At 39.6% G+C, this 24,492-nt stretch overlaps 1 protein-coding gene across 3 annotated transcripts in view; it reads right to left on the bottom strand.

Moving 5' to 3' along the window:
- MET (MET proto-oncogene, receptor tyrosine kinase) overlaps positions 1-24,492 on the bottom strand; it is a 100,011-nt gene that overhangs the window by 22,953 nt on the left and 52,566 nt on the right. For all 3 annotated transcript variants that reach the window (XM_054082826.1, XM_054082810.1, XM_009566651.2), the window contains exons 4-11: positions 21,274-21,408; positions 19,710-19,883; positions 14,108-14,268; positions 12,813-12,915; positions 12,469-12,605; positions 9,930-10,094; positions 8,954-9,053; positions 86-304 (exon numbers count right to left, since the gene is read on the bottom strand). In XM_054082826.1, coding sequence (XP_053938801.1) covers positions 86-304; positions 8,954-9,053; positions 9,930-10,094; positions 12,469-12,605; positions 12,813-12,915; positions 14,108-14,268; positions 19,710-19,883; positions 21,274-21,408 — 1,194 coding nt within the window. The remainder of the gene's footprint in view (positions 1-85; positions 305-8,953; positions 9,054-9,929; positions 10,095-12,468; positions 12,606-12,812; positions 12,916-14,107; positions 14,269-19,709; positions 19,884-21,273; positions 21,409-24,492) is intronic.

Genomic DNA, 24,492 nt, shown 5'->3' with positions numbered 1-24,492 from the left:
TTTATTTCATCAAAGTGTCTGTTCCATACTACGCTGCTGATGTTCACTTGCGAATAATTGAAAAATGTATTTCAACATTTCTTACCTTAATTTCCAGAACATTTTGGTTGCCTCTTGAGATGAACAATGGCTTTTCAAAATGCTTAAATACAGGATTATTTACATAATCAAAATCAAAGTACAAAGAGCTGACACCATCAAAAATAAAGAACACTTTGGTTACAAATGGGGGTTGAAGATTGAAAGCTTTCAGTGAAGGAGTTGTACAGCAGATTATCTCTGAGCTAGAGCGGTGGTTACATGCCTGTAAGAGAAAAAGGAAGAGGTGATTCGAATAAGTACATGCATAGGAAGTCGCTAATAAACGTAACTGTTCTTTAACAATACACATATAGTGAAAAAATAAACACCAGAGGTTTTGTTCTTCTTTAACCAAAGCAAAATCCTGATCAGTGCTACACAGCGTTTATTTAGAGCTGGGAGAAAAGTATAAAAATTTCATGTCAATGGTGTTTGCACTCTTGTTGAGGAAATGTTCAAGTAAACAAGCTTCCTGGCCTGATTGTTCACAGCACTTTTAAAGTAAATATTTTGCAGATAATTAATGGAAAACGATCTTCAAAGCCAAGGGCCATCAGGAGGCTATCCTGATGTACTGGCAGCCATAATTCAGCTTACCTAGCCTGTGTCAAAGTGACTGCTGCACAGATTTCTCTTCCTTTTACACTACCAAAGGAATAGCAAGGGACCACTGGAGGAGAAGGTAAAAATAGGACAAATAAATCTGATAGAATTGCAGAAAGCAAATCATCATTTACCCACAGCATAGCTAGGCTGCTGTGTTTCCAGAAAGGCACTACAAACACTGGGAGAAAGTGCTTTAAAGTCACTGTAGGATTCTGGGCCATGAAAACTCAACAAAGTGTGTATCTGTTGAAAAATGCATGTGTAAGGCCCCAGCTGTGTGGCATTTGGTGCTTATGTACGCTGGTGTCGTGTAAGTCCCTCCTGGGAGTGCTGACTGTGGGATGTGCTTCATTCTGTATCTCCCAGGACCAGTGGATAGGAGATGTTTGCCACTCACTGCTGAGCAGGAGCTGCCTCACAACAGGTGTGAGGCCACACTTGCCCCTCACTCTGCCCTTATTCCTTTTGAGGGCCTGCTCTGGAGGTGCTTCCCAGGGGGAAAGCTGCTGGTGCACCCCACACTCCGAAAGACCTGCTAGGGCGTGCTTTATGCTGTGGGGATGCAATCCAGTGTGAAATGTCTGGCCAGGGTGCTCCCCTTTATCCCACAGCGCTTTGACACAGGACTCATGAAACAAAAAGACAGACTCGGGTCCTTCCTAAAAGGACTGCTGTGTTGCAAGCAACGGCAGCAGGAATTTGCAGTCAGCCTCATCTGGAGCTTAGTTTAGGGAGTGTGCAGAGACAGCGTGAATCCTTATAGATGGGATTCACCCAGTCTCCACCCAGACACCTGCACTGATGATAGTTGTCTAAATTCCCTTTATGTTCAATAGAGGGAAACAGGTCACCTAGAGTGGGATTCATCTGATTTGTTTTAGACAACAGCTTTAATTAGATTAATGTTGCTCTAGAAGGGTCGAATTCTCTCTCTTGACTGTGAAGGTTTCTACATGAATAATTTGATTATAATGTCAACAGCACATCAACAAGCATTGATGGGAGACACGGTGGGTGCTGGGCAGCGTCACACAAACTGCAGAGTGGCTTGTTTGTGCTTGTATCGCGTACTCCCTTCACTGTGCCTCCCTTTCATGTTGCCTACCACGAATATGGTTGAAAGACTTCTGGCACAGAGTTGCTTGAGCTCCACAGAAGTGTTTCTCTTCCAAGTGTATAAACCTTCTGTAAGTAATTCCCTATAGACTGTGCCCTGACAGCAGAGATTGCACTTTTTTTTAAATTTTTTTATAAATAGAGTGGCTGACATGTGGCCTGGTAAGAATGGGGCTTAGCTCCTAGTCATCATAAATCTTACATTAGCTCTACAAGAAATTTCTCTGGAAAACCAACAGTGCCGTTGAATACTTCTGTGCATGTAGAGAAGGCCAAAAAAATATATACTTTTCTGTTTTCTTTTTCAAATTAAATTGGTTCTCATTATAAAATGCTGCCTGAAGGAGCTGTGAAATTAGTTTACATTTTTCTCTAATATGCTAAATTAATGCAATGTAATTTTGCTGTTTCAAATCAGTGACATAACTGTTCAAACTATATCAGTTATATACTTACATTAGCTTGAAAAGTAGGATTAAATTAGCTATCTACAAATCAACACTTTTTTTTCTTACTACCACAGCAATTCATATTTCTGTGCATAATATTATGAAATCTTGAATCTGCAAAGGGAAACATTTTCAAGGCTCTGAAACTGAGCACTAGAGTTTGACAGCTGTACTACCAGGGTTACGTGCCTGTGAGCTGTGAGCTCGGTACTCAGTTAATTAACTTGGTGCAGCTCCCAGTGACGCTAACAGGACTTGCACCCATGTAACTAACAGCTCATTTAGATTCTTAGCACAAAATCAGGAATATTTGTGCGTTGTCCATGACAATAAGGTAATCTGTGGGACACAAGACAAGGCAACATTTCGCTCCATTTGCTTACAGTATTAGACTTCTTGCTCTTTTGAATACCTTGTTATACATCATTTACCGTATCTCAGGCTTTGTTATATCACATGGATCTAGAAATTAATTTGTATCAGTATGGTAATAATAAGATGCATCATTAGTGTGATATATGATTTAGCCATACTTTCCCATGATATATGAATATTTGTAAAGATATTGCGTCGATTCTAAAAAGGGATTACTAAAATATATGTAATTATAAAACCAAATATGTCCCAGGTAATCATTATATCTATTTGATTAATGTAAATTCATTACACTTTTTATCTACTGTGGAGTAGTGATGTACCTTAAATGAATAGCAGTGGTATTCATAACTTTGTTTGTGGCTATCTATTAGAACCAGATACTTTACTTTATCAGGCTGGTCTCTAAAGAGGAAGCTTTCAGAAAATGATAAAAATCTAATAATACTCTTTGGAGGGGATCCAATGTGACTGATTGGTAAGGTCAAGAAAAATCTTATTTGCAATGCCCTTATTGGTACATGATTTGACATGACATTTTTACCTCGAAATTGTTTTTAGCAATTGAAGAATATGATGGTTTAGTTTTCAAGAAATATTGGATTGAGGATCTATAAGAAAAAAACTCTAATTCAATCAATTGCCTTCTCAATTAAGATACTGCCTATCACCCAGCACCTTTAACTTTTATTTAATTAGGCTTTAAATTAAATTCACTTTAAAAGCTAAGCCTACATTTTTCTTCTGACTAAAATCTGCATCTGAAGACAATAAGGAAGAAAAGATGTAAAAATTATTGAGCATTTCACAAGGATAAGTAAATACTATACCCTAAAGGGAATAATAATTCATTGCACAATGCTTATGACTCATCACTTAAAGGTATGTATTCTTGCTTCGTTTGTAAAATATGACCCCCGAGGCAATTAATTCAAACCTGACATACAGAATCTGAACTTCAGTGCCCAGTTCAATTTTTTTTTCATCTGATAGAACAACAGGAAAAGTATGAGGGAGGATCTCTGAGCTCCAGAGGTCTCCCAGCAGTTGACCCAGTTAAGAAAGGTGCAGTTGGATATGTATTACAGGATCTGTAGCAGTCAGAGGGAGAAAAGGGCTAACTTGTCCTTTCATAAAATGCAAACTTTTGGAGTTCCAGTGAGGAATGAAAGATGAATGCAGTTAAAGACAGGCCAGGAGACTCTCCAGTTTTCTCGGCCACAGGATGATTTCTCAATAGAAAGAGATAAGAATTCGGGTCCGACTTGAGGAAAGCCTTTTCAGAAGGCTTTTCTGCATTGGTGAGAAACTGAGCAATGACACTCAAGCAGGGTATCTTGATGATTTTTCAGACAAGTCATAGGCTTTTACTACCATTTTGGGTACTGCAATGAATGGCACTAATGGATTGGTATCATTCCTATTCTAGTTGTCTTCTTGGACAAAGGCATGGGAGATGATATTTCAACTCTATCAGATCATTGGACAAGAAGGTAGGATAAAACCTCTCTTGCTCTGGGATTTGAGAACCAGCCCTTTGCACAACCTGTGCAATACTGACTGGGAGTCTAAATTTCTCCGCGGGCTTGGAACAGTCAACGTACCTGCCAGTACCACATCCCTGGCACCCCAGTGATTTCATAGCACAGGCTTTTCCCTGACACTCCCTGCTGTGCCTCTTTCCTTGCCAGGAGATTTGGCACAGAAAGAAAGTTCAACAGTTCCTTTCCATGAAGGAAACCGTTTGCTGGGCTTCTGTGGCAGGTTTATGCCAGAGAGTTAACACAGATAGAGGCTCCAACCCTGAGTGTCTTTGGCAGTAGTCAGGCAGTCAACAATCATAATATCACCATCCACAGCTTCCAGGGAATTTCTTCTATCATTATTTAATAAATCTAAGGTAGACACTCACAGGTGAATTCTAGGCATTTTGAAGAGTGTTATGAGTATGCATTGTTCACAGACTTGTAAATATTCAAGGAATTTTACGGTATTTTAAAATTCTCATGGAATACAGCAGGAAATGGCATCTATCAGGGAGTAACTGAGAAAAGCTAAACATCATTCAAGAGGCTGGTTAACGAAGAGATAATGAAAATCAGTGGAAAGAGATGATCTTGCATAGCTACAGGGTCACTTGTTGAAGGTCATGCACTAAAAGGTGCTTCTTACTAATTTTGCAACCTTGCGTATCTTGGGACTTGGACAGCTAGAAGGGATTAAGCTGTGGGAATATATAACCAAACTAGTTAAAGGATGGAATTTAAAAACGCTACAGCAAAGGACACCTGAATAAACACTTGTTCACTATTGGGAAATCAATGCAAAATACAGGCTTTCCAAGCCCCAAGTACCTCAGAAGCAGAATAATCTACCATAATTTACAGCTGAGGTTAAAAGACACTTATTTTGTAAACAGTCTCCTGACCAAACACCATTCCAAACTGTGTAAAGCTTTTTTAGAGGCACAATACAAAGTGAAAGGAAGGAATGATCTGCTTCCTTTCTTGTGCACCTTACACAGGACATGGATATGTGAGCAGAAGTGTATGTAAGCAGAAGGTTTTTGTATCTTTATACACTATCTAGAGCTGTCAGGAATTTATGCAGCACTGCCTAAATTAATATTTTTTGTTCCTAGTCAGAACAAATGGTTGAAAGAACAAATGAAATAGAAATTTAAAAGAAACACATTTCAAGTATTGAAACATATGGTTCAATAATCCTAGAACATTTTTTTTCACTCATTGAAATACCAAATTCAAAGAAGGCAAAATGTACAATTTTGGCAGTGTTAACATAGAGTGTAATATAAACACAACTAGTGTGAGCATAGTATTGAATAAATTTAAGGAAATTTAAATAAATACGAAATGAAAATAATAAAGCTGAAGCAAGGCAATTTTGCCTTATAGATGAAAAAGTTTCAAAAATACTGAACTTCAAACATAGAAGCTGAAAAGCTCAACTTAAATGTTTCTTCTGTAGGGGGCTGCCATATTGTTCCCAAAACTTTTCAGTCTCAGTGAAATTGGTTTTCTTATGGGGAGTTGTTCCAGAAAAAAATCTTATAGCAGTAGTAACACTCATCTCTTCCACTGGGATGGAAAGAAACAGATAGAGAAGAGTAAATGCCCTAGGGTGTGTCTGCTCGCTCTGCTCCCTGAGGCTTTCGGATGCAGAGCATCTCCAACAGCTCCTGCTGTTTACAAAAGTAACCTTCACTCACTTTGTGACTCCATTAGGGCCTTAGGCCACAATTAAGCTTGAGAGATGAATTAAGGGCTTAGGGACAGATAGCTGACAGGAAAAGGTGAGACCTCTTTTAAATCGGGTACCAACTGTTTTAGGCAAATGGGAGAGGGTCTGGGAGATGGCAGAAGGAATGAACAGAGTTCTAGGGAAAAACACCAGGAAAATTTGGAGCGGTCTGGGTTGCTTAAATTGGAAAAGAGAAAAGCTGAATCATAATGTAGTGCAAATAAATAAAAATAGCAGGAGAGACTGGTAATCTGTTGTTTGTGTCCACTGAGGGTTAAACAAGAAGAAAGCTAATTAGCAGCCAGGATTTGGGTTAATTATTAGAAAGAAGTCTTTCCAAACCACTAGGTAAGCAGGTAAAGCAGCTCTCTCCACAGCTTGTTTAAGCAAGGTTGTGAAATTTCTTTCACAAGAGGCTTTAATAACAGCCTAGACAAATATCCGTCAGGCTGTGGTCTGCGTAAATTTGCTCCTGCTGCAGGGAAGTGGACCAGGCTAGGTCTTTGTGGTCCCTCCTAGCTGTACTTTTCTTTGATGCTTTGGAATGTGTTTCAGTGCTGGCTCTGGTTTTCCCAAGAGTCAGAGTTTCCGAATGCTGACAAAAGCAGCTTCTTGGTGGAGGCTGGCGAGAGAAAACTAAAAAGAAAAAGGGCTTAAATAACAATTAAAAAAAATGAGTCAGTTACCTCTCTTCTCCTAAACTAAGGAAGCTACAAGATACAATACCTCAGCCATAGGACTTCTTGATCATTTTGGTTTGTCTGGGTTTGATCTATTAAGGACCACAGCCTTATCCTTTATAAGATGGATAGCTGGTCATTACAGCACTCTAGATCCTTGCTGGACATAGTTCCTTATCATTTATTTTTGTCATTGACTAGATGAACGTTTGTTTTCTTGGCATGGCGCTCATGCATAGAGCCCAGAAACTCCATTGCAGGATGGGGTAGCTGCAGCTATAGGCATCCTCCACCAGCACTTTCCTCAGTTACACACTGTGGTCTTGTTTTGCCACTTAGAAATCTTCCCCTTCTCTCTAAGAACTAATAATCCTTACTTGAGAAATGAATTCAAGGTAAAGACTGGTGGTAGAACAAATGGCAAGCAGAGCTGGACTGCCACAGGGGCAGGAAAAGCCACTGAGTGCCAGAAGCCTTTAATTTCAATAGAGCAAAATATATTACTTGGACGGTGTCAAACACTCTGGATTATAATCTGTTTGTCTATATTCCAGCCTTTGTGCAGGGAGAATGAATTTGTGTACAGCTGTTTTTACACTAGGACAGATTCTTAGAGATCAGCAGCGGTAAGGGACAGATATCCTTATGGAGAAGAAGCGTCAGATGTGCCTCTTCTTGTCTGTTGGCAAATGCCACCCATACTGCAAAGCATGAAAAGAAGAAGAGTAAGGGAGACAATTCTGACTGTCTATGTCCATGTTGTTTTTCAATAGCAGGTTAAAAGGCAGAATGGCAGCAAACCACTGATCAAAGGAAATGTAGCTTCCCTGTATTTGGGGGAGTGAGAGTAAATGTGTTTCATTGCCTGGAGCTGCTAGTCACTTTCAGACAGTGGATTTAGTTCTTTAAAACTTCAGACACTTCCAAATATATTCAAATACTGAGGAAGTCCCAAATATTTGACAAGCCAGGTATGTAGAATCAGGGCCTGAAGAGAAGCAATATTGCACAGTCTCACAGGGGAACAGAGAATGTTTCTTTTTACTTGAAAAGAAAGTCTGCTCAAATCCACACAACAAAATTTAAAAAGCTGATTTTGGCAATGATCTTTTCTTTGGTAATCTTTTGTACTTAGAAATAAACATGCCCACATTACTAAAAACCTAATAAATTTTGAGTTTGGTTGATTTCACAGAAATGTTATTCTTTTGGAGTCATGGGTAAAGGGTGTTTTTGGTAACATTGAACTCCGTGTTTCATTGCAGGGGCACTGATTTTCAGATTAAAATCTGAACCCATTAAATTACAAGGCACGACTACATCCAGCTGAAATTCAGGTCTTGACACTCATAATGTTATACAAATTAGGATCACGAAGAATATTATGACCTTGAAGCTATAAGAGACTGCAAATTTCCAGACATACCTTTTAAAATGCTTTGAGCAAACCCAGGTCTAACACTTAGAATTCAATACAGAAAACGGTGTATGATGATCATTAAAAATAAGCTAGGAATATGAGCACTAATGTAGCATGTCGTGAAGAGTGTAGGTCAATTTAGCTAGAGTTAGGCTAAACAGAACTTACAGGTAAGAAAATGTTGCAGGTGCAAGACAAATATGTAGATAAAAGCTTACAGAAAAACGTTCCAGTACAACTAGCCAATAAATGTTAACTTTGGCTTATAAAAATTAAAGTAGATCAGATGATCATATCTGAACGCCTTATTTAGATTTAGACACTGTCTGTTATCAAATCAGGTAACAAAAGAAGGCTCAGATCTTTGACTGACCCTCTGTTCATGCAGAGACATCCAACTGTAAAAGCTCAAACCTCTCTTAAAACTTAGTTGCTGGACTTTGGTAAGTAAGGATAGATTTGCCCCAGTATGCAAATTGGCAATCAGAAATTATTCTAAATAGTACTTACTTTTGATCTATATATTTACTTCTTCTCTTTCTTTGATGCTTGTTCCATTTCCCTTTTATGTCCATACTTACCACTTGGATATATTTCCTACCTTTCACAGCAGCACTTGAACTTGCCATGTAATCTGGCATACGTATACTGCGTTGTTCAGTTTGTTTAGTCACTGAATTTGCATTGCTATGTCACAATATAAAAATCTTGTTACCAGATACTGTAAAAGTCTTATTTCTTTGGAAGAGGTTCCTTGGAAAATGTTGTTCTACACCCATCTTAATTTCAAATTTGTTGTAGAGTTTTGCCTATGCAGTGGAAACAGTCTGTGCAGAAAACACTAAAATGCCAGTGGAAGCCCTGAAGTTTCAAGGCAAAATCAAAGTATTTTGACTGAAAATTCTGTGCCATTCACCACACAAAGATGACAGGATAACAGATTGTCTTCTCCAAGACTGACTCACCACAGAGAAGTTCATTCCTAGTTTAGGTACAGTAATCACCATCTGAGGAAAGCACACTGAGTTCAAGTTGATTCCCTGAGCTGTGATTGTACTTCCACCACTAGGCAAATATAAAAAATAAATAAATAAAAAAAAGAAGATGAGTAGGATAATGATACATCTGCTATGATAATCTTAATTACAAATTACTTTTTAGAGTAAATGACAACATAAAACCAAAATTAGGGATATGTGGGGTGAATGCAAATACATAGTTTTGAGCAGTGAGATTATTTGTATGGCAAACAAATTTTATGCTTGCTATAACAACTAACCAAACAGAAGAAAAAGAAAAACATTCTTTTAAATTTTGGTATTCCAGGATATAAACCAAATGTGTACATTTTAAAGGAGGGTGTACACTTAAACTTAGCTTTTGCTAACTTACTTAACTTGTTGCTTTCAGTGGTGCTGAAAAATGTGTCTTTTTTACTGCTGATGTTTTTTTGGCAAAGGCAGATGGCTTGGATTAGAGCTACTGAGACCATAAATATGTCACTTAAAACCACACATATACTATAATACACATATGTTCATAATATTTATGTAGCGCTGGATTTAGACTATTTTAAAATCCATTTGCTCTCCTGGGTTCTGCTGACTTGTCACATTAAATGATTTTCCTCACTAATCAGTGTAATGTCCAGACACAGTATAGAAGACACACTTAGCTATACAGTAGATATCTCAGCAGGACATCACAGGTACGCTCACCAGCAGCCAGGAGTTAAATCACATAAAGAAAAGAGGTGCCCTTCCCCCTTCTCCTTCACCTCTGAAAGGAAATGATCTGCCCTCTGCAACTGCACCATAATAGAAGCAATTGGCGTGCCAGATAGAGATAAAAATGCAATTTCTTTTGATAGATTGCTGCACAGCATAGCCATTCTTCTTTCATTCATTACTCTTCTTATTTCTATAAGAAACTTTTACTCACCTAAGAAAAGATTTGGCTGGATGAATTTTTAAAACAACGGGGTCTTCTCTGTATGTGAAATGACTGCTTGAGTCTCGAATAGCTTCGTCAATTCCCACCCTCACACGATATTCCTGGGGAATTCGTTGTGCCGGAGTGTAGCACTCCACAGTGTTCGCTGATACGCTAAAAGGACAGAAAAGGGCTTGCTTGTCAGCTTTATAAAACAGGTACTTTGTTTAAAACACTGCCTTTTAATAAGGCCCAACCCTGCCTAAGGATCACTCTGTAAAAAAATGTCAATTCCCAGACTGTCTGATCATATTGCAGTGAGGTAAAGACGGCAACACCACTGCTTAGGTTCAAGATTCATCTTAAATTGGTTGCCTTGCACCTTGCCAAGGGGAGTATCAGCCACATCAGCCCCTGCACCCTGCACAGGGTGGAAAGGGCCTCCATGCTTCAGGCTTAAGGAGGATGATTTGTTCTGTTGTAACCAAGGGATAATTCTTTCTGTTTCCAATCCACAGCATTTACCACGTGTTAAAACCCTCAGTTGGGTAGATTGGATATTACGGAAACGTTTCTTAACTGAAATGGTTCTCAAGCATTGGAACAGGCTGCCCAGGGAAGTGGTTGAGTCATCATCTCTGGGGGTATTTAAAAGATGTGTATATGTGGTGCTTAGGGACATAGTTTAGTGGTGGACTCAGCAGTGCCAGGTTTATGGTTGGACTCAGTGATTTTAAAGGGGTTTTCCAACCTAAATGATTCTATGATTCTCTGATCCAAGAAAAGGGACTGGAGTGGGGGAAGGGATGCAACAGCATGTCAGAGATGTCCTGCTCCGAGGGCACCTGCCGACTCCAGGCACTGCTGAGGGGCAAGTCGAGCGCAGGAGAGGGCGACAGGGGCAAGAGGCTGAAAGTTCAGGACAAGTTGGCTGAATTCAGCACAGCAGTAGAGTCTCCAGGATATTCACCTTTTCCTTGCTCTCTCACGGTTGTCCCTGAAAGTCCTCCTTCTACCTAAGCTCAGTGGGCAGTAGAGGAGCAAAGGATCCTGAAGCTTGCAGCAGATGAAAAGTGGCCGCAGAGAGCAAGGCTCATCAGTGGCAAGGATAACAACTGACGGGAAAAGCAAATACAACTCCTGCGGCTGGTTTCAGTAATATAGCCCAAACCATATTCGGGACCAGTGGAGGATATTTTGGGCTGGTTTCAGTAATTTGGGCCAAACCACATCCAGTGGTTTGATACCTAGAAGTTCACCTGATCAAAGCAGACATCTACCTTTGAGCTGGCCGTCATCTCATCTCCACAGTATGTCTCAAATGGATCGGATGAACCATTACAAGAAGCTTTATATATTTGTCCATTAGTTGACCAGCTAAGATAATGACACCAATAAATGTCATCCTAAACTATTAAGTAGCTGCTGAACAGAAGTGCTGAAGATCTTGATAGCAATTAAATATCAGACTTGAATACCTAAATCCCTTTCCTGATTTAGTCAGACTTAACTAATTTGATCAAGAGCATTCAATAAATCATTTACCAGCAAAGAATAAAATCTAGCTCTCCTGATTTTGAATCTAACATTAATAGGCTATTGCTTCCCCACGTTTTCTGCATGTATGATGTTTTACCACTACAGCTTTGCGTAATCACTAGGAGATACTGAAAATTTAGAGGAATTGCTGGACATCCTGATCCTGGAACACAGTGGGTCAGATTCTGCCCTTGGTTCCACAGGTGACAATTCTGTTCACCCCAGCAGCAGCCACTCTGCTGTACCTGAAAACAGGACTGAGCAGGTAGAATGGCAATGAAATTCAGAACGCTTGTTGCTCATAGCAGAGAATCTGTGCTTGTTACTTAACTTCTATATTCAGCTTTTATATTCCACACAGAACGTGTAAAAGATTCTTGACTGAGCTCCTACTGGATCCAATACAGAACCATAAGAAATTCTGGCTTAATCCTCAAAACAATTTTATATATACCAGTAAATGTCCCAAACTGATGCTGCCTCTGGTTCAGAGTCTGTTCCCTGACAGTAGTGCAGAAATAACTGTTCCTCCATGGGATACATGTTCGGAAGTTGGTCAGGTTTCCACCAAACAAACCAGTAGCAAATGGTAACCTGCACACAGTATTCACTGGACACACACTGTGAGCTTCTGCATGAACAACATCTCTTGCTAAAAGAAGAGAGAGATCTGAGTGTGTGGGAGCTGGGGTAACAAAAATGATGGGAAATGGGCAGTTTTCAGTCCATTAGAAGCCGATTTAATACTTCTCTATGCAACCTTTTAATGAGGTTAATGAAACATTACAGAATAAACAAGTTTTCTGGGGAACCATTGTCCCTTCTAGGAACCTTTCAGACATCTTAATCTCAGAGTGTAATCCAGAATTGAATGCTTATTGCAGTATCAATTCTCTGATATGCAACATGAGGAGAAGAGAACAATGCACTTTTGCGTTTTTTTCACTCCACGACATTTTAATCAAGCCATTTCAACACCAAAGGCTTCACTTTTTAGTAAGTACATTACCTTTTCAAGGTGCATGGTTTCTCACCAACAAAAATCTTTCTGGATTTTCCACTGTTTAGGTATTTTCCAGCTACAGTTAGTAATGTTCCTCCAGATTTGGGGCCATAGGTGGGTGAGATACTTGTTATTACAGGATTCTGAGGAGGTAAAAATAAGAACAACAGATTGTTAAATATCAAAATGTGAAGAGGAAGAATCTTAAAATATTTATTAACATTTCCATGAAGTAATAATAAAGCAAACAGGAATATAGAATTACCATACCAGATTAGACTCACAAGGAGTCTCCTTCCAGTTAATATGGAAGCTAATTTTGACAATAAATTTTTAATCATAGTGCTTACCACGTATGAAAATGTATTGAATACTGTTTTGCCATATCCAACAGAAATGCTACTGGATATATTAAAACTTGGATTTTTTGCAGCAGGAACTGTGCATTCCAGCCTTTGGAAAAGAAGGAAAAACAGGAGATTAGATTTTTTTTTTCTGGCTTGATTTTCTGTATTAAAATAGAACCACTTCAAACTCATAATAATGGAGGAATCGTACTAAACAAATCATCAATCTGTGTGCATCAGGGACACTTCAGAAATAACAGTTAAAAGAACTACAGTTGTCTTTTTTAATACTAAATACAAACGCTGTGGCATTTATACTTAGCTTCGGAAAATAATTTTAGTATATCTAATAAATTGCAGAAAAAAAAGCATGCTAGAGAAGAAAAATACCTCCCATTCAACAGCTTAGTTGGTTTTCAGAATTTCCATTTAGTGCCAAATTTTGGAAGACAACGGGATTAGAAAAAATGTATCATATATAAAAATTTGTTTTGTAAACTTAAATATTACTAAAATTTAAACTTGGACTTTAGTGGCAGCATGTGTCAACATATTACATTACATGTACAGTCTCATATATGAGCTAGTCTCCTTAAGCTGTCTTTGTTTCCACTCGGACTGTTCAGAATAGCAGTTAGGAGAATGCTCAGTACTTCTGGAGGGTGACATTTCTGCTGCTATGTATATACGAACAAGGAAGCTCTGCAATGATTCGCATGTTGCTTTGGTAGTAGATAGTCATATGCTTTGAACCAAGAGGATATTCATTGAACTTCCTATTTCTTCAAGATAACGACTGGAATAAACTTCGTCTTAAGCTTAAGCCATTATCCCTCCGTCTCAAATAGGTATTTCAGAGGAGAAAGAGGAGGAGAGGTGCAGCTGAGGGTCATAAGTCTCTGGATGATAAAACCCTGCATCTTCTCAAATTTCTCTCCAGCATCTTCACAGATCAGGAAGATGGAGATGACATAACTGAGCCCAGCAGGATCCTGGCCAAAGGAACCTTCCCCCCTTTCAAACCTTTGAATAGTCTCGTTCTTGCCAGCTCCTAGAGATGTTGAATAGTATTTAGCAGACAAACCAGAAAAAGCTGCTGCAGGACTATCGGCATTAACTAGAGTTATTTGATCTCCAGTTCGAACACTTGGGGGGCAAATAAAACCAAGGGATTTTTTCCTTTTTGAAATTTCAGAATCGGAGATGACATTTATACACTGAATGTTTATATCACTAAAAAATCCATACTACATAAAGAACATCCATATAAAAGAACATTCATATTTCAGTTTTCTTACTTGTTTTTGTTGCTAGATTTTGCTTCCAGAGCACAGATTTGTCCTCCAATATGGACTATCGTATTTTTTAATTCAAATCTATTATATTTGCTGAATCCAAAGTCCCATCCACACAGTGTTAGTTTTGTCCCACCTTCTAAAGGAGCACTGCTCGGGAGAATCTGTCAAAAAAATATTGTGCTAGTTACATCAGGTCTTCTTGAACTTCAAATGGAGTTAAAGAATGTGCAACGGAATAAATTTAGAAAAGCACTTCTTCTAGTAGACTATGTCCTACCATTCATCTTAATTGTTCTTCACCTTTCATTTGTCACATTATGAGCTTTCTCTGACAGTAGCAATAAATAACAAAACCTATACTAGAAAGCTTTGAAGGATGGTGTTTAGGGGCACTGAACAAGCTGTGCATTGTAATAGACTTTTAAATCCTGCCGTTCTTGTCTTTCACATCTTATTTCTGGCATGTTAAACATACAATGTACTTATTTTGTTAGAAGCTGAATGCTGAACACAAAAGAGCTCCAAAATGACCATTTTTTTTTGTCAGCTTGATGAAAGTCAGGTTCAGAGTGAAGTAGCTTCAAAGACACCAAAATCTGATACTGCGTTGGCTGTGATAAAGTTAACGTGACTTCTGCTATTCTTTCCTTAAATCTTTTACATTTGTTCACTTCTAATTCCAAGTTAAAAATAAACTACCTCTCAGAAACACAGAGACAATCTATAAAGGAAATGCTTTTTTTCCTGCATATTGTAAATTGTCCTGTAAAATATAACAATGGTGGGAAAAATGTAGGAACACTATAGAAGTCTTACAAGCTCCGAAAAAGTACTTACTGGCCAGTACCACCAGTAAAAAAAAAAATAAATAAAAAGACATTGATTCTGGGTTTATGGGGACTTCTAACAATGCTGCACAACTTTGCAAACATATCAGTACCATGGGACAAACAACAGGGAATGGAAAACTAAATTTTTTCTTGTCGTCATAGTGCCTAAATGTCTTAGACTTAATGCTTTAGTGATACGTAATTTTGCCCCTAAAATGCAATACAGCTGTGCCTTTCAAAGGACTCAACTTCAGTTTCAAGCTGAAAGGCAAGTGTTTGAGAGATACTTGGCTATTATTTCATCTGGAAATCCAGTAAGACAGCACATTTCTTTTCAACTCTCTTGTAGTCATACTCCAAGACTCTCACAAATGAACTATTGTAGATGGAAATGCAGCTGAAGAATACTTCAAAAGAATTATACCATATATTCTATACAAGGAAATTTACTGCCCCCATTAGAAACCAGACAAAGAGTCTGATCCAAAATGCACTGAAGCCAGTAGGAATCTTTCCTATTTTAATGAGCTTGAATCAGCTCTCAACGAGCAAAGAAGAGTGAACCTATGCAGGAGCAGTACTTTTACATAAATCCCATAAAAAAGGAGTGATGCTCACACAGCCCCCTAACACACAACACTGCAGCTAAGAGCGTAGAGCAGTACTGTATCCCGTGGAGTCTCCTCTGTTCTGAAGTTTAACTTTCCCTTATTTCTTTGGGTTTTTTTCTTCAAAATCTGGATTGACTTCAGATTCTAGTTTTCCACTCTACTTAATATCTCAGCACACCAGCTATTTTTGGAGTAACAAAATGCTAGCGAAAACTTGAATTGCTCTGTGGGGGTACAGGATGTCTCATGTTTTGTACAATAATGCATTGACGTGCGGCATTTGAAGAGTCTGAAATGTAATCCATAAGTTAGCAAAATAAGGGCATCAAAATCAGGCTTCACAGAGTCATACAGAATAAAAACTGAAGATACTTAACTGGTTTTGAGTGATCTTATCTGCCAAAAGAGGCTTGTGATAGCAGTCCACATGCCTTAATTGAGCGACAGTGAAAGTATTTACTACGTTCTGCCAGCAAATTTAGGAGACAAGACTTTTATGTAGATACCAAAAAATAAACTAAATCTTACACTGCCTTATTTCTGTTCTGCAGGAATTCCTTCAGACTGTTTTTATTAATTTCTTTAATTTTATTCCATTTGTTCTGTACAATGAAACCACTGAGTCAAATGTAGTTTCACAGACATTTTCTTGAGAGAGCTGACAGGAATGGACAGTGAACCTCAACTGGGGCAAACATGAGCATCTTCTGTGCGCTTACATTGTGCAGGTAGTAACAGGAAGTTAGCAAAACCCAAATCAGTTATAAATGCTGTGAAATTTAGAGTTCAAAAGTTCTCTATAGCAAGGAAACTCCACTGATAAGATGGCGTAACTCCTGCTGCAAGGCCTGATGTCCTGCTTGTCCCTACTCCTCTCTGGACTTCAGGTTAAGGGAGAAAAAGTTAACTTCTATTTTTCTTTTTGGAAAAATTTTACGTATTGTGTTTTTCTTTTGTTTATGTTAGCAGCCATTATGCTGATATCCACTCACATGCTTTATAAATTGTTGGAAGAAAGTATCTATGTATCAAAGCTTCAATGGCCCATTAATTTCAATTAAGAGGCAAGAACACATACAGGACACTTCTGAAATTTCCAGCAAAAACTCAAACCTAAACAGGCAGCAGAAGGCCTAATGTTCTTGATATGTCTGAGATAAAAGCTAGCTAAAATGACTCAACAACAAACCATGTCAGGTTTTTAACCACAACAAAGAACCAAAAGGGAGATCGATTTATTTCTTCTTTTACACTGTTCACCTTTCAGCGCGACCTGAACGTTGCATGCAGACACCTGCAATTTGTTCCAGCACGTAGTGATCTCCGAGAAACCTCCTCTGAGTTCCCCAGCACTGCCCATCCAGGCTGACAAATCATGCCTCTTTGCAGGCAAAGGCGGTGGATGGGAGTAGGGTATGGCGCCAAGGCGTGGGGTAGGAGCCAGGCTGTGGTCAGGATGTGTCTGTAGCAGGGGGGATGCCTAGGCAGAGCTGGAGCTCTGTAGTCCCCCAAAGGCTGGAGTGTGGGGCTGTTCCCCACCACCAATGGATCCACGGAAAAGTGCTTAGAGCAGGGCAGAGAGACAAAGGATCTGCAGGACTTCACAGGAAAAAGCTAGGTTTCTTCTCTGCTGTCCCTCCTGAGGGGAAAAAAAAAAAATATCTTTTTTTTTTTTTTTTCCCATTGCACACCAGTCTATGTAATAACCACAGAAAACTTTGTTGGAGATTTTGTTAATGTCTGTTGGACCTGACTTGGAGAAGTTCTGTGTTCCCCTCAGGTTAAAGTGATCGTATGACACATCTCGAGCAATCTGTCCCTCTGAAAGCTGCAAAACATTAGTGGGGAGTTGAGACTGAATTTCAGATACTATGCAAATCAGGTCATCCTCTGTTTGTTAGGAACAAAACAAGCTTGTTTCTCATATTTTATGCATATGAGTTTAAGACAGATCAGAAGATGATGAATAATCTGTTTTATATTTTTTTCAGTAATAATGTTAAATGTCATGGCCCACTAGAGCATGAAATCTGTCTTAACAGCTAGCAGTCCAATGGGATTTAAGAACTCTGCTGCATATTTTGCCTTACGAGCCTTCTAAAAGCAACTTCCACCAATACGGGCATGCTGTAATTTGAGATTCATTTTAAGATCCATCAGTGCCACAGATCCATATTCATTACGGGGTAGACTGGGCTTGTGCTGAGCAGGCAGGGCTGAGCCCTGTGAGGAAGGGGAGCAGCTGGCTGGCCTCATGCCTGCTCCCGCCACGCCACGTCCAAGGCACACTCCCCTGGATGAGTCCTCCCAGCAACTTCATAGGGACTGCAGGGGTGGCTTTGAGGATGCACCTCTCAGTCTGAGCACCTCTGCATGGGCTCCAGGTGCTTGGTTCTTAAAAATCCTGAGCACACAGCCTCATAATTGAAATTCAAGAGGGCTATATGAGCTCAGCACCTCTGAAAATCAGGAAGTAAGCAGTTCAGACCCTTAGAAATCTTTTTGGAGGCATGGCAATATACAGCCACTGCTGGAAAGTTCTGCTGAGAAAAAATACTAAGGGCTGTTAGCTGTGCTTGAGTTCTAGGAAAGACTAAACAAGCTATGCAGGATAGGTTTGGGTAGCTTGATCCTGCAGAGGTACATAAAAATGTATCGGCGCTAATTTGCAGTGTATCCCTTTGAACTGATGATTCATAGTCTCATATAAATTAAGACCAGAAAGGACTATTTGATCATCTAATGCATACTTTTTGAAATAAATGTCTTCTTGTATAGAGTGAAAGTAAACTATTCACATTCTGCATTAGAGATATTCTACATCTCCTTTGCCTGCAGGTAAATGTCAATAGAAGGAAAGCAAACACCCCCCCTCCCTTCCTTTCCCCATTTTGGTTTTGATTCCTATAACGCTTCACTGTTTGCTTGTTGCATTTTGCCTGTGTTTATCCTAAATTTTGTATCTGAAAGGTGAATGTGGAAAGGAAAAAATAACCTGTATTTAATGTATTTCCAGATTTGTTTCTAGATTATTAGCAGTTTGCCCATCTACTCTTTAAAAAGTTGTTGTACATGAAATCATCTGTCTGATTGAAAGAAATACATTACTTATTTAAAAAAAACCCTTTTTACTTCCTTTCTCTCTGAGACCTTAGTGTGTCAAATTTTCATCTCCATTTATAAGCCATATGCCCACAAAGAAAAATGCATTTTTAACTACACGGTTAAATGGATTAACAAAAGTAAATGGGTATAAGTGCTACCACAAAAAGTTTTATGTTTGTCCTTCCCTTGGTTTTGTAGTCTGTTAACTGCCCTATAGACCTTTGCCTTCACAGCGATGTCACACTTCACACGGATGATTTGGCTACACCTACAGCTGGCCAATGGGAGTCTTGCATTAACCATAGCTAAATTAAAACAGGAACGCATCAGTGCAGCTCTGTGCTCACCCATGTAGTTTTGTTCTTGCACACTCTTTATGGGCTTTGGCTGGCTGGCAGCAGCCTCCGGCTGTCCCTGTCCCAGGCAGGGCTACATCTACAGGCTCATCCCCCTCGGTGGCAAGTGGTTCCACGGTAACAAGGAACTGGGGAGGGGAGTTAGGAGAAAACATCTCTCCTAGGCTGGTGTTTTGGCTCACAGCTCTGTTGCAGAGCTTAGGTAGGGGATAGAGGAACCTTTCCCCACAGGGAAACACCTCCCTTTCCTCCATCACTGGAGCCAGCGTGTGGATGGACGAGGAGCAGGGGCTGGAGACCTCCCGCGTTGGGTCAGGCTGTGGCAGCTGTTGGCATAAAGCAATTTCCTCCACCTCCTCCTTTTGAGGAAGGTCTGGGGGGAAGGGTGCTTCTTTTTGTGACTGGCTTTTCCCATCAGACCCCTGCCAGGCTGGCTCAGACCCATGTTGTTTCCCCACCACGAATGCTTTTCAGGGCCAGGGCTCTCCCATGATCAGACAGACCCATCCACTGTGAGCACCTGAGCCTGCAGCATCCAGGGAGAGCACGTGCATCCAGCTAGAGGCTTTACAGACTAAAGCCGTGAGGAAGTTCAGGAAAGCAGGCACTTAATTTATCATAAGTGCATAAAAATAAATGGTAGACGTCCACAGAGTCGCTTTCTTCTCTCAAGATAAATATGAGAAACTCACTGATTTACCTCATAAACCCGAGGCAAGCAGGTGTCCTGTGTCCAGGTGCTGTCAGGGCACTCGGTAGACCGGAGGCACCTCTGGCTGCACCAGCCACATTGCATGAAGGGAGGTGCCAGCAGGCACTGACTGCAGGACCCGAAGTGGTGGCAGCCTGGCCCCTGCAACGGGATCTTCGTCACCTGTTGGCAGACAGACATGGCACACGGCTCCTTTTAATACACATGTCGAGTGGCAAGGAGAGTCACTATTTATGCAACGCACTGTGGTGCTACTCAGGTTTGAGATGTGCAAGCTGCAGTTCGGCTTCTCTTTAGCTCAGTAATTATAAGATCTTACAAGTAATTTAACTGACATGATTTTAAATTCACTTGGGAGAAACCCTAAAGGCATCTTAATGTTACGTACAGTTACCACCAGCATCTGGTGTTTACAGCAAGATAGCATTTTTTGCTGATGGAAAAACAGCACTGTGCTCCTCCTAATTCTGCACTAGTTCTTGGAAAAAAAACAGTGGATCTCAGTATGCCTTAGTTCATACATTTGTAAAAATAGGCATGATGGCTATTTCAACTTTGGCAAGGTTGTACTAGTATCTGTGACACACTTACAGCACATGACTGCCCGTGTACTTGTTGCTTAACACCTACCATCTTAAAAACTATACTATATCTATTCATATAGTATTTAAGTAATTCCAAAAATCAAGATAGTTACGATAATAGTCATTCTAAATATACAGGAATTCTTTTTAGCCAAATATTAAAGCTGGTATATAATTGCATTACTATGTAAGTCCATCATACTTCTTTACATTTCAGTACCTTCCTTAAACTTATTTTGGACATTGTCTTGAAGACTGCTCTTACAAATACCTCATACTTTTCTAGTAAATGATTAATACCTATCTTTACTAATGGCTGTTGCATCTTTTCTAAATTCTTATAGAACTCAAGGGGTCAAGTTATTGCTTACGATCACGGTTTAGGACTGTCTGTAATATTATCTGCTGATGTTTTAAAGTCATTCTGCAATGCATATCTACTCATGACAATAGCATATTTATGACAGCTCTTCATTTTTTATTAACCCTTTGCAGACTACATGTAAAGCAGTCTTCAGACCTGTGAATACTGACTCCCAATTTTAAACACACTGAACTCTTGCATACACACCACTCCTTAAAAAGCTATAATGTTATGACACAAACCAACAAAAACCAGGAAACTCTCAGCACTATTCTTTCCTTAAGCCATTGTGTGTTTTTTCTTTGCAAGCACTTGAATTAAGGACAGTGTTTCAGCCTTAAAATTTGCATTTCCTGGCTTTTGTTGGTTTATATCACAGCTCTTACATTATTTAAACATTTCTCAATATTAAGCTGTCAGTTTGTTTAGTGGGGAAAAAAAAATCTTGGAGGAAACTTGCCTCTCCAGTGTTCCCAAGGGAATGGCAGGGCTGGGAGGATGCAGAGAATAAAACAGCAGTGTGAATAGCTGCTCATACTGAAAGTTGCTACTCTGAAGGGAGATCTACACAGTGCACAGAAGGATTAGATTATGAACCACTCACCTTTCTCCCGGTCACTACCAGGGTATAGCCATCATCTGCTAATGAATTCTCGACAACAACTTGAGGAGAGACAGGGTGGGAGTCTAGCTGAAAGCTGACATGTGGAGCTGTGGGTTCTGACCGGGAAACCACTATCTAAGAAAGATAGAAATTGGGAAAATCAGCAGGCAGCATGTGACACAAATGCATGCTGCTCAGCGGTCTCATGTTTCTACCACTTCTCTGCTTGCATTAATTACTTTGCATTACATTGCATAATATTTTGCATAATGTTCCATCATGATCTGATTAAAGCACTATAAAATCTACTTCATTTAACACAGCAGAATCATGGCTGTTGGAGGACCCTCAAAATACATCACATTTACTAAAATATGAAGGAGTCATTGCATGTTCTATAGCCCTTCAAGTTCAGTTATTTATAAATCAACAGTAAAAAATGAAGATGGGTCAGTTAGTCAGCTCTGCACATTTAAGAGAGAAGAATTTTGCCTACAATGTCTATGTAAAAGAATCTTAAAACTCCAGGCCTTCAAAAGTCAGATACTTCCACTTATTTTCACTTCGGTGCATCAGTTTGCAAAGTAAACTTTAGCCTGTGTCAACAGTATCTGGTCTTGATACACATGCGACTATTAGAGCGCAAAGCAGGGGCAGGAGCAGATCGTTGTTGTGAGCAGTGATACACAGCCACAAGCACACGGAGTTCAACTCCCAGAGCTAGGAAGGCGGCTGTCGCTGCAGGCAAGATCCTTGCAAGACGTGGCAAGGCACCTCAAGGTCTGGTTCATGCTGTTTTCTGCCAGAGCAGGGTGTCCAGGGCAGAGTACTCAAAGCACTTCTTAAATGACAGGAGACCTGGAGGTTTCTTTGGAAGATGTTCCAAAACAGGAGCCTAATTTAGTTGTCCTGAAGCCCCTGTGCATGAGCCCTCTCTATATATATTGATTTTAGCAGATCTTATGGAGATTAGTCACACCAGCATGAAATTCCCCCACTAGTCATCTCTCTGCATCTTGAGTTACCTAAATACCTCTGAGAACTTGGGCCTATTCCTGCAAACACACGCTTAACTTTACTACTGTAACTTTGTTGACTTTAATGGGATGAGTCATGGCTGTTAAGCACAGGCATAAAGCATCTGCAGATTGGGGTGGATATTTGATAGCAAAATTTTATAGGCTTGGGCCTGCGATCCAGAAGGATGTGCGCTCAAATGTGATAGCATCAGGCAACAAAGGCAGAGGATTGTTTACATGAGGGTAGATCATGTTCATGTTTCAAAAGCTGCATCACATGAAGTTTACTTAAGGAATTTAGATAATCAACATTTGCTGAGAAGTTGAGATTCAATGGGGTTCATTATTTAAAAATATTGAAGCCATTCTGGAAATAACTTGTATGTCAAATGTTTAATTTTTCATCATAATGAAGCTTTTCTTCTGACTCCGAAGGCAGCATCAGAACAGCTAGGACATTGACTTACATGATTTCACTGGCTTTTCACACTGCCAAGGTCTTTCAACAAGATGGCTAACTCCAAAACTAGACTTAGAGATGCTGTAATTACAGCTGATGTTTTGTTGTAATTCAAGACTTAAATAAAATATATGAGCAGTTAATTCATGGCAGTTAAGTGTTTCACATCCCCCAAGTATTTACAGTTTGGGGTTATAAGAGGGTTTTTTCTACTTTAAAATGAAACTGGCTTTGTTAAAGACTTTGCTACAGGGTTTTTTTTTCACAGTACAGAAAGTGTAGCTTTTAGAAATCAATAAGGTCTGATCATTTTCTGTGACACAGAAGTATGGTCTCTGACTCAGTGTATTAGGGCATGAGCTCTGGTTTTGTATTCAGGACAATGAAAAATAGAATGGACTGCAAAGCTGCATGAAAAAGCTTGATTAATGTTAGCATTATGGGGAGAGGTAGCACCACAGCTGCAAATACCTTTTTAGTTGATCATTAGCCGTGTCTCATCTTGAATACCCACTGCTATAAAATGCTAAGAATTCTTTTCTATCATTAATCCAGGCTTTCTCTTATTGCCAGGCATTCCTTCTGATTGAGCCACAGTGTTAACCCTTTAAACACAACTGTGTTGAGACCTCAGGGCAATACATGAAAATTTGGATCCCATCTTTACAGTCTTGGAAAAATTACTCAGTACTTCAAACACTGCCTGACCTTTATTTTACTGAGGCTGATAGTCAAATCACCTGCTCAAAGCCCAAGTGAATAGACTTTGACCTCATGACACGCAGGGAGCTCAAATTACACTTCCTTACTCATTTAAGACTATGAAGTGAAAGTCTGGAGTTTGCTTAGAACTAATCTACCAGCCTACAGTGCTGTTGTAACAGATACTAGATGCAAACCCCCTCTTTTTGGTCTATATAACTATGCAGTTTTTGCACGCATCAGCCTAGTCCTTGAAATCCTATCTTACCCTTATCCAGCATAATCCTGAAGAAACGGGAATTTGAAGACAGCTTCTACAGCAGGAAGAAGAGGCTACTTAGGACTCTAGTGTCATTCTCAGAAGCCTCTGATTTTTATTGCTTGGGACTGGCTGGTATGTGTACAGTGTGCCTTTAATCTACTGTGGACACACCACTTATAGTGGCAACTTCTGCCATGGAAGTGGTTCAGTACTACAGAAGGATTTCTCTTTACACAGACAATAAAGTGCTGGCTTGCATTTTTGTCTGGGGTATTTTTGTGGGGTAGTGTTGGGGGTTTTTACATTTTAATAATTAATTTAATAATCAAGCATTTTTCTACAGCGTAAGAGAAATGGAAGTATATCTATGTGCCTGCACTCAAGCAGTTACTAGAGAGGGAAGGTCTTGCACAGATAAATAAGTGACTAAAAGAGAACAAACAGAATTTAGCAATAAATGGTCATTTTTTGCACTAGTGAGAAGTCACCATAGGTGCTGCAAGGGGTCTGTGCTGGGGTTGGAGTTGTCTTTGATTAGTCCAGTGACAAAGTTTGGAAATGATCTGAAGGCATTCAAGGAGTACAGACTATGAAGAATGGCAGAAGGACTTTACAAGACAGCATGTCAAGGCAATAAAGTGGCAGGTGAAGTACAACAAAAAAGATGAATTTAAAGTGTATATGACAGATAGTCCCATAAAACCATCATCACACTGCTCAGCAGCAGCCAACCCCCCCCCCCTCAAACACTTAGGAATTATTAGAAAAGGATTAGA

This window comes from Cuculus canorus, chromosome 1 (genome assembly GCF_017976375.1).
Source record: "Cuculus canorus isolate bCucCan1 chromosome 1, bCucCan1.pri, whole genome shotgun sequence".
In the NCBI taxonomy this organism is placed as follows: Eukaryota; Metazoa; Chordata; class Aves; order Cuculiformes; family Cuculidae; genus Cuculus; species Cuculus canorus.
The sequence above is the reverse complement of the archived record's forward strand: the minus strand, read 5'-3'. Positions and strand labels throughout refer to the sequence as shown.